This window comes from Oncorhynchus nerka, linkage group LG18, assembly GCF_034236695.1.
Source record: "Oncorhynchus nerka isolate Pitt River linkage group LG18, Oner_Uvic_2.0, whole genome shotgun sequence".
NCBI classification, from domain to species: domain Eukaryota; kingdom Metazoa; phylum Chordata; class Actinopteri; order Salmoniformes; family Salmonidae; genus Oncorhynchus; species Oncorhynchus nerka.
Window position 1 is genome coordinate 23,098,930 of NC_088413.1, and position 11,081 is coordinate 23,110,010.

The window sequence follows — 11,081 nt, forward strand, 5'->3', positions numbered from 1 at the left end:
GACAGACAGACAGACATACAGACAGACAGACAGACAGACAGACAGACAGACAGACAGACAGACAGACAGACAGACAGACAGACAGGCAGGCAGGCAGGCAGGCAGGCAGGCAGGCAGACAGACAAGAGGCCCTGGACTGGACCAAGTTAGACCAGGTGGTTCAGCCTGGTTCAATCAGGTAGTCACTACTCTCTCAATAGCACACACACACACACAATCTGAAGTCCAGATATACAGGTGGAGGGTCAGACTGACTGATTACTCTCTCTGACTCCGAGACGTTGTCTCATGTCATCGCTGACGCAAAGGAATGCTGAAGAAACAGGCTCTCTCTCCTTCTCTCTCTTTTTTGGTGTGATTCTAGTCTGCAAATGTGTAATCCTTTTTGCTGCATAATGTCGTTCTTGCTCTCCAGGAATGCAGTCGTGGTCAGAGGTGTACTAATCCCAGAGTGTGTGTGCGTGGGTGTTTCTCCCATCGGCGGCGAGCTCTCACTCTCTGTCCTTGTGTGCTGTTTTGTCTCCCCCTTCCCTCCCCTATCTAAGAAGAGGAACTGGACTATGTAACCCCCCTAACATGGGACAGTCACCCCCCTATCTTTCTTCCTGTGGACCACCAGCCTCCAGCAGGGGTGTTGATGGAGGGTGAGATAAACTGTGGAATGTGAGGTGGTGAAGGGTGCCCCCTCCCCGCTCCCTGCCACACCCAGCACCCACTGTATGCCCCACATGCATGGCTCAGTCCTCTATGGCTTGGGCCGAGTGAGAATGAATGTCTCCTCCTCTTTTCCTCCTCTCCTTCCCTCCTTCTTCTAGGAGAGCCGATACCAGAGCCTGGCCTGGCAGCAGGAATGGCAGAGCGAACGCCAAGCATGCCATGATGCCAATATGCCACACCACTCTGTGCCTCTTTGCACTTAAACCCCGTTTCTATTCTGGACTCCTATTCCAGCAACTCGGTTTCCTGCATAATTGAATTTCTCTCTCTCTTCATCCCTCTCTCTCTCTGTGCTCCTTTATCCCTCTAAAACAGTGGCCTTTTCCTTCATCAATCAGCACTGAAAGCTGCTGTGCTATTCCCAATTTCTTCCTCTGTTTTTGTTTTTCGTTCTTTTTCTCCCCCCACCTTATTTTTCCTGAAATTCCGACAGCTCGGAAGGGGAACCATCACATACATGGGTTCTCATGGTTTCTCAGCTACCTTAGAACAATGGACCACTCTGTCTGTCCGGCGTTATCGTGTTGTTTTATTTCAAGACCTGCATGTTCTTGACCAGAGAGCCCCCTGGGTAATCTGTTAGCAAGTGATAGTGGCGTGTCAGAAACGCACCGCCGACGCATACCTTGAAGCAGTCCACCCAATAAATCACTTGGACTACTCTCTCCTTCTCCTCTCTCTCTTTATCTGTATCTCTCTCTCTCTCTCTATGTCTCTCTCTCGCTCTCTCTCTCCCTCTCTCCTTCTCCTCTCTCTCTTTATCTGTATCTCTCTCTCTCTCTCTATGTCTCTCTCTCGCTCTCTCTCTCCCTCTCTCCTTCTCCTCTCTCTCTTTATCTGCATCTCTCTCTCTCTCTATGTCTCTCTCTCACTCTCTCTCTCCCTCTCTCCTTCTTCTCTCCCTCTTTATCTGTATCTCTCTCTATGTCTCTCTCTCACTCTCTCTCTCTCTATGTCTGGGGTGGCAGCTAGCCTAGTGGTTAGTGTTAGGCCAGTAACCGAAAGGTTGCTGGATCGAATCCCCAAGCTTTCAAGGTAAAAATCTGTTGTTCTGCCCCTGAACAAGGCAGTTAACCCACTGTTCCTAGGCTGTCATTGTAAATACGAATTAGTTCTTAACTGACTTGCCTGGTTAAATAAAATGTCTCTCTCTTTTTCTCCCTCTCTCGATGCATCACGACAGTTCATTGACAGTAAATAGTAATATCTCAGTGAAGGGTTCAACTCCAGAGACACATACAATAGACTCCCAAGACCTTGTCAAGTGGTGGTTCTATCTCTCCTATCTGTCAGTCATATCTGCTATCTCCTCTCTCATCTGCTCTCTGTCTCTCGTTCGTTATCTCCTTCCGTCTCCCTCTATCTTGTCTATCTTCCAACAGGGAGCAGACTCAGCCAGGCTGTGTATGTCATTTGGCTGTGCTAGTTGCTGCTCGGCGCTTGTGCTGTTTGAGAACGTGACCCATTCCTTTCCCATCATCCTCTTCATTTACATTTTCAAGCTGTTTTCAGTTGTCACTGCCTGGGCAAGCGAATCTCTCTCTCTCTCTCTCTCTCTCTCTCTCTCTCTCTCTCTCTCTCTCTCTCTCTCTCTCTCTCAATGGACAATGTTTTTTATGTTTCTTTGCCTTTTACCCATGTCTCTCTCCACAGCAGCTCTTATTAATGATGAAGGCAGAGCTCCGGCAGACAAAGCAGGAGTGACAGTGGGAGAAATGGCTGACAAATACCAGCTCCAGTGTGTGTGTGTGGTTGTGTGTGTGTGTGTGTGTGTGTGCGTGCCTGCCTGCCTGCGTGTGTGTGTGATTACTGTACTGGGGGGGTAGTGGCCAAATGAAAGGTGACAATAAAAAAAACAGGGATGTCGACCAAAATAGCAGACAGGGTGAGATGTCTTGGAGGTGTTGTCGCTAGTCGAGAGGGCATTTTGTCATGTTTGTGTGTTTGGCCACGTTGCTGAGGAGATGCTAATGATAGTTAGCGACAATCACTGTATGTCAGTAGTGACAGTGCTAATGATGCTAACAAGACTGTGTAGAAGTGTTGGGAATTGTTCTTTGACCTTGACACAAGTTTGAGTTACGCTTGGAAGTTAATGATAAAAAGGATTAGGATTTTTATAACACACGTTAAGCACCCAATATATCCAGTGTGGTTATGGCCCAATGGAAATCTCAATGACATTGTTTCGTATCACTCCATTCTACGTATGAATTCACTGTTTAATGATAAAGAACAACGACAGGTGCTAATGATTGTCTCTCCAAAGTTACTCCACAAGGAGAGACATAGTCTTTCTTTTTATAATACAAATGACCAAGTAATTGCGCCTGGATTATTAATCTCAGATCTGAAATGGCCACTTTAGTTTCTCATTCTGTCAACGATTTCTAGTTGAATGTCTTGGTGGGAGTCGATATTTAATATGATGACTTTGTCGTGACAGCTCCAGATGCGCCATCTCTTCTCGTTTAGTACTCAAGGGTATCAAGTGAGATTTGTTCATAATTCACTATGTTGTATATAAAACTGTAACAGATTCATTTGCTTGTGGGGTAAAGTAATTATTCAGCATTTAGTACAGTAAAAACTACTTATGAATGTGTTTTATTTACTAAAATCTTAATGTTTTATATAAACCACTGACACCAATAGAGAATCTTCTCTTACAAACCAATAGAGAAGCTTCTCTTAGAAACCAATAGAGAAGCTTATCTTAGAAACCAATAGAGAAGCTTCTCTTAGAAACCAATAGAGAAGCTTATCTTAGAAACCAATAGAGAAGCTTCTCTTAGAAACCAATAGAGAAGCTTCTCTTAGAAACCAATAGAGAAGCTTCTCTTAGAAACCAATAGAGAAGCTTATCTTAGAAACCAATAGAGAAGCTTATCTTAGAAACCAATAGAGAAGCTTCTCTTAGAAACCAATAGAGAAGCTTATCTTAGAAACCAATAGAGAAGCTTCTCTTAGAAACCAATAGAGAAGCTTCTCTTATAGAAGCTACTCTTAGAAACCAATAGAGAAGCTACTCTTAGAAACCAATATAGAAGCTACTCTTAGAAATCAATAGAGAAGCTTCTCTTAGAAACCTATAGAGAAGCTACTCTTAGAAACCTATAGAGAAGCTACTCTTAGAAACCAATAGAGAAGCTTATCTTAGTTGTTTTGTGTGAATTAGTGCTATTGGACAATTGGAAGTCAAAACTAGTACGCCACAGTGTTCTATCCTAATCCGTCCCCAACCCGTTCTGTCAGACTGTCAGTCATCCCTTAACATTTACTGTATTCTAGTACGCCACAGTGTTCTATCCTAATCCGTCCCCAACCCGTTCTGTCAGACTGTCAGTCATCCCTTAACATTTACTGTATTCTAGTACGCCACAGTGTTCTATCCTAATCCGTCCCCAACCCGTTCTGTCAGACTGTCAGTCATCCCTTAACATTTACTGTATTCTAGTGCGCCACAGTGTTCTATTCTAATCCGTCCCCAACCCGTTCTGTCAGACTGTCAGTCATCCCTTAACATTTACTGTATTCTAGTACGCCACAGTGTTCTATTCTAATCCGTCCCCAACCCGTGCTGTCAGACTGTCAGTCATCCCTTAACATTTACTGTATTCTAGTACGCCACAGTGTTCTATTCTAATCCGTCCCCAACCCGTTCTGTCAGACTGTCAGTCATCCCTTAACATTTACTGTATTCTAGTGCGCCACAGTGTTCTATTCTAATCCGTCCCCAACCCGTTCTGTCAGACTGTCAGTCATCCCTTAACATTTACTGTATTCTAGTGCGCCACAGTGTTCTATTCTAATCCGTCCCCAACCCGTTCTGTCAGACTGTCAGTCATCCCTTAACATTTACTGTATTCTAGTACGCCACAGTGTTCTATTCTAATCCGTCCCCAACCCGTTCTGTCAGACTGTCAGTCATCCCTTAACATTTACTGTATTCTAGTACGCCACAGTTTTTCTATTCTAATCCGCCCCCAAACCGTTCTGTCAGACTGTCAGTCATCCCTTAACATTTACTGTATTCTAGTACGCCACAGTGTTCTATTCTAATCCGTCCCCAACCCATTCTGTCAGACTGTCAGTCATCCCTTAACATTTACTGTATTCTAGTATGCCACAGTGTTCTATTTTAATCCGTCCCCAACCCGTTCTGTCAGACTGTCAGTCATCCCTTAACATTTACTGTATTCTAGTACGCCACAGTGTTCTATTCTAATCCGTCCCCAACCCGTTCTGTCAGACTGTCAGTCATCCCTTAACATTTACTGTATTCTAGTACGCCACAGTGTTCTATTCTAATCCGTCCCCAACCCGTTCTGTCAGACTGTCAGTCATCCCTTAACATTTACTGTATTCTAGTGCGCCACAGTGTTCTATTCTAATCCGTCCCCAACCCGTTCTGTCAGACTGTCAGTCATCCCTTAACATTTACTGCATTGGAAATTGACTTAAGCCCAATGGCACAGCGAAGGATTTAAACAGACCGTTTTTCCCCTACCACCAATCACGGTGCTGACATGACCTTAGCGGGCTAGCCAATTCACATTAATACCGTGGTATACGACCAAGGTACACGACCAAGGTACACTCCGCTCCTCGTCCCATTCATCTATTTAAATCTGTAGCATCTGTCCGATACAGACGGGCATGCCAGTGGCCAAAGCACCCAAAGAATGCATTCCCATTCCGCGCGTTGCCCCAGAGCTAAAGATGGCGCTGTGCATGTTTTTACTCTGAAGTGGGCCAGGCTTTAAAACGACCGGCCATCATGTACAGCTGAGATGGAGATCTATTGACATGGCGTGCCTCAATTAGACATGGAAGGTGGTGGTGTAACTTAGATAGATGTTGTTCTAATGTTGTTGGGACGGTGTGGGGGTGTGTGTGTGAGTGTGTGTGCGTATATGTGTGTCACTCCCCTCCTTACGCACACACACACTTAAAGGGACACTTCTGGATTTGGGGAATGATGCATTGTATCTATTTCCCCAGATGAACATGAACACGTGGATACTATTTGTATGTCTCTGTGTCCAGCATGAAGGAAGTTAGAGGTAGCTTCGCGAGCCCATGCTAACTTCCCCAGCCCAATGACTGACTGGACGTCTCTGGGTATCTGCTAGCATGCTAGTAGTTCACCTGACTCTGGGAAAGTAGATAAAGGGCCTCATTGCCAAAATCCTGAAGTATCCTTTTTAGCACTCCTGGTGGTCCCTGTTCTCCCAAGGGACCCTACTTCCAAGCACACTTCAAAAGGTGTCCACTCCAGGTGCAGTACATGAACAAAAAATGTAACCCCTTGAATTGTATAATTTTTCAACCGTGGACATCAGTACTCTTATGGAACACTTACTCAACCCCACTGTTGGTGTCTGTGTTTCAGACCAATGTAAAGACAATGACTTGAGTTAGTGTCTGTGTTTCAGACCAATGTAAAGATAATGACTTGAGTTAGTGTCTGTGTTTCAGACCAATGTAAATATAATGACTTGAGTTAGTGTCTGTGCGTTTCAGACCAATGTAAAGACAATGACTTGAGTTAGTGTCTGTATTTCAGACCAATGTAAAGATAATGACTTGAGTTAGTGTCTGTGTTTCAGACCAATGTAAAGACAATGACTTGAGTTAGTGTCTGTGTTTCAGACCAATGTAAATATAATGACTTGAGTTAGTGTCTATGTGTTTCAGACCAATGTAAAGACAATGACTTGAGTTAGTGTCTGTGTGTTTCAGACCAATGTAAATATAATGACTTGAGTTAGTGTCTATGTGTTTCAGACCAATGTAAAGACAATGACTTGAGTTAGTGTCTGTGTGTTTCAGACCAATGTAAAGATAATGACTTGAGTTAGTGTCTGTGTTTCAGACCAATGTAAATATAATGACTTGAGTTAGTGTCTGTGTGTTTCAGACCAATGTAAATATAATGACTTGAGTTAGTGTCTGTGCGTTTCAGACCAATGTAAATATAATGACTTGAGTTAGTGTCTGTGTGTTTCAGACCAATGTAAATATAATGACTTGAGTTAGTGTCTGTGTGTTTCAGACCAATGTAAAGATAATGACTTGAGTTAGTGTCTGTGTTTCAGACCAATGTAAAGACAATGACTTGAGTTAGTGTCTGTGTTTCAGACCAATGTAAACTTGAGTTAATGACTTGAGTTAGTGTCTATGTGTTTCAGACCAATGTAAAGACAATGACTTGAGTTAGTGTCTGTGTTTAAATATAATGACAGACCAATGTAAATATGACTTGAGTTAGTGTCTGTGTTTGACCAATGTAAATATAATGACTAGTTAGTGTCTGTGTGTTTCAGACCAATGTAAAGATAATGACTTGAGTTAGTGTCTGTGTGTTTCAGACCAATGTAAATATAATGACTTGAGTTAGTGTCTGTGTTTCAGACCAATGTAAAGATAATGACTTGAGTTAGTGTCTGTGTGTTTCAGACCAATGTAAAGATAATGACTTGAGTTAGTGTCTGTGTTTCAGACCAATGTAAAGATAATGACTTGAGTTAGTGTCTGTGTTTCAGACCAATTTCAGACCAATGTAAAGATAATGACTTGAGTTAGTGTCTGTGTTTCAGACCAATTAAATATAATGACTTGAGACCAATGTAAAGATAATGACTTGAGTTAGTGTCTGTGTTTCAGACCAATGTAAAGATAATGACTTGAGTTAGTGTCTATGTGTTTCAGACCAATGTAAATATAATGACTTGAGTTAGTGTCTGTGTTTCACCAATGTAAAATGACTTGAATGACTTGAAAGATAATGTTAGTGTCTGTGTTTCAGACCAATGTAAAGACAATGACTTGAGTTAGTGTCTGACCAATGTAAATATAATGACTTGAGTTAGTGTCTGTGTTTCAGACCAATGTAAAGATAATGACTTGAGTTAGTGTCTGTGTTTCAGACCAATGTAAAGATAATGACTTGAGTTAGTGTCTGTGTTTCAGACCAATGTAAATATAATGACTTGAGTTAGTGTCTGTGTTTCAGACCAATGTAAATATAATGACTTGAGTTAGTGTCTATGTGTTTCAGACCAATGTAAAGACAATGACTTGAGTTAGTGTCTGTGTTTCAGACCAATGTAAATATAATGACTTGAGTTAGTGTCTGTGTGTTTCAGACCAATGTAAATATAATGACTTGAGTTAGTGTCTGTGTGTTTCAGACCAATGTAAAGATAATGACTTGAGTTAGTGTCTGTGTGTTTCAGACCAATGTAAATATAATGACTTGAGTTAGTGTCTGTGTGTTTCAGACCAATGTAAAGATAATGACTTGAGTTAGTGTCTGTGTGTTTCAGACCAATGTAAAGATAATGACTTGAGTTAGTGTCTGTGTTTCAGACCAATGTAAATATAATGACTTGAGTTAGTGTCTGTGTTTCAGACCAATGTAAATATAATGACTTGAGTTAGTGTCTGTGCGTTTCAGACCAATGTAAAGACAATGACTTGAGTTAGTGTCTGTGTTTCAGACCAATGTAAAGATAATGACTTGAGTTAGTGTCTGTGTGTTTCAGACCAATGTAAATATAATGACTTGAGTTAGTGTCTGTGTGTTTCAGACCAATGTAAAGATAATGACTTGAGTTAGTGTCTGTGTTTCAGACCAATGTAAAGATAATGACTTGAGTTAGTGTCTATGTGTTTCAGACCAATGTAAATATAATGACTTGAGTTAGTGTCTGTGTTTCAGACCAATGTAAAGACAATGACTTGAGTTAGTGTCTATGTGTTTCAGACCAATGTAAAGATAATGACTTGAGTTAGTGTCTGTGTTTCAGACCAATGTAAATATAATGACTTGAGTTAGTGTCTGTGTTTCAGACCAATGTAAAGATAATGACTTGAGTTAGTGTCTGTGTGTTTCAGACCAATGTAAAGATAATGACTTGTGTTAGTGTCTGTGTTTCAGACCAATGTAAAGACAATGACTTGAGTTAGTGTCTGTGTTTCAGACCAATGTAAAGATAATGACTTGAGTTAGTGTCTGTGTTTCAGACCAATGTAAATATAATGACTTGAGTTAGTGTCTGTGCGTTTCAGACCAATGTAAAGACAATGACTTGAGTTAGTGTCTGTGTTTCAGACCAATGTAAAGATAATGACTTGAGTTAGTGTCTGTGTTTCAGACCAATGTAAAGACTTGAATGTCTGTGTTTCAGACCAATGTAAAGATAATGACTTGAGTTAGTGTCTGTGTTTCAGACCAATGTAAAGACAATGACTTGAGTTAGTGTCTGTGTTTCAGACCAATGTAAATATAATGACTTGAGTTAGTGTCTGTGTTTCAGACCAATGTAAAGATAATGACTTGAGTTTTTCTCAGCAGTATTTGACAGGTGTTGAGCCTCGGGTACATTCTCTTCTTCCTGAGCTCACACAGTGTGTAACCTTAACAAGGGATAGTTTTCTAATAATATCTGCATAGACTGGTAGGGGGGGTAGGGGTAGGGGGGTGGAGCTCCAGACATTTACGGTCACAAAAAGAAACACCCTGAAATCAGCGATGGAGTTGTCAAGGCGATACACAACAGTAATGTCACCATCGGTATGAACTTTAAAAGGTTACGCACGAGGAAGCGATTTGTTTTTACCATTTGCAGCATGTAATAAGCAGCTTGGTCAGTTGGAACAGCTGTTAACTGTGTCTTCCTGTGAAAAGAGGAGGAGAGGAGGAAGGTAGTGCCCGGGCTTGTCTGAACATGGAAACACTTCACTTCCTTTAGGCACTTACCTGAGACTGGCCCCCACCCTCCACACCCCACTCCCTCTCAAATACTCCATACAAATGATGTGCTGGGCTTGACCCAGATTGACCCTATGCCCTTTGATCTCTCGCTCTCTCTCTCTCTCGTCCCTCTCTCCTGCTCTCTCTACCCCCCCCTCTCTCTCACTCTCTCATCCCTCTCTCCCTCTCTCTCATCCCCCTCTCTCACTCTCTCATCCCCCATCTCCCTCTCTCTCTCTCTCTCTCTCTCTCTCTCTCACTCTCTCATCCCCATCTCCTTCTCTCTCTCTCCTCTCTCGCTCTCTCTCTCTCTCTCTCTCTCTCTCTCTCTCTCTCTCTCTCTCCTCCCTCTCTCTCTCTCTCTCTCTCTCTCTCTCTCTCTCTCCCTACCTCCAGACACAAAATAAGTGTGGGCTGAAGAAGCCTAACTCCCGCTTTTCCTCTCTATCTCCTTCCTCTCCGTCCCCCACACTACCTCCTTCTGATTCCTCCCTTTCTCCTCCCTCCCTTTCTCCTTCCTCCCTTTCTCCTCCCTCTCTTTATCCTCCCTCTCCATCCCCAACGGTACCTCCTTCTGATTCCTCTCTTTCTCTCCCTCCAGACCTGAACGAGTGTGGTCTGAAGCCCCGGCCGTGCAAACACAGGTGCATGAACACATACGGCAGCTACAAGTGCTACTGCCTCAATGGCTATATGCTGATGCCTGACGGGACATGTGGAAGTGAGTGGAATGTCACATGACGTGGGTCTGTGTGGTGTGAACAGTGTGACGGTCTGTCCCTCTTCTCTTCGTTGACTCTGTTTGTATTTCTCTGTCTGTCAGTCTGTTGTCTCTTCATTTTTTCCTCTCTGTCTCTCTCTCTCTGTTCATTGTTTCTCACTCTCTCTGTCTCTCTCACTCTCTCTCTCTCTCTTCCTCTCCCTCACCTCAAATGTATTCACTCTTTAAAGCCATTAGAGTACTGTGCTCTCTCTCTCCAATTATGAAGTCCATTTTCACATCCGCGATTAGACCTTTGACCACACTACGGTCTCTCCTGCTATGATAAAATGTTCAGGGAAAAAAAGTCAACATCCCATTCTATCCACTCACCGTTACCGCTACAGGCAGGCGCTGGGGAGCCAACCCCAGTATGCATCCTAAATGACTATAGGCCCTGGTCAAAAGTAGTGCACTGTATAAAGAATAGAGTGCCGTTTGGGACGTACCCCCAGTCAAATATAAAGTAGACGTGGACTTGAACCTTTGTATATAAAATGGGACTGTTATTGCTCAGCCCTAAAGGTATTCTGACTCCTCCTGTAGAGGGAATAGTGTCTGTGCTTTGCCCTCCAGTAACCGCTGATATTTTTATTTCTCCTTTCCTTGCACCTTTTGCAACCACACGATCTTATCGAGAACCTTATAAAAGTGTGAAAGTGCTCACTTGAGTGTTCCTTTGATGAAAACAGTAATGATATCGCCCCGACTTGAATGTGGAGTCCCCCTCTTTGAGCGGTAAGGTTGTTTTGCTTTTCTGATTTGATTCTGGCGGCGGCAGAATTATTTACTACTTTTACCCACCAGGAACAAAAACCACAAGATACCCGTGGAGGTATAACA

At 42.8% G+C, this 11,081-nt stretch overlaps 1 protein-coding gene across 1 annotated transcript in view; it reads left to right on the top strand.

Annotated features, from left to right (window-relative positions):
* npnta (nephronectin a) overlaps positions 1-11,081 on the top strand; it is a 61,525-nt gene that overhangs the window by 27,353 nt on the left and 23,091 nt on the right. Inside the window, 2 exon segments of the mRNA XM_065003781.1 lie at positions 546-644; positions 10,080-10,199. Coding sequence (XP_064859853.1) covers positions 546-644; positions 10,080-10,199 — 219 coding nt within the window.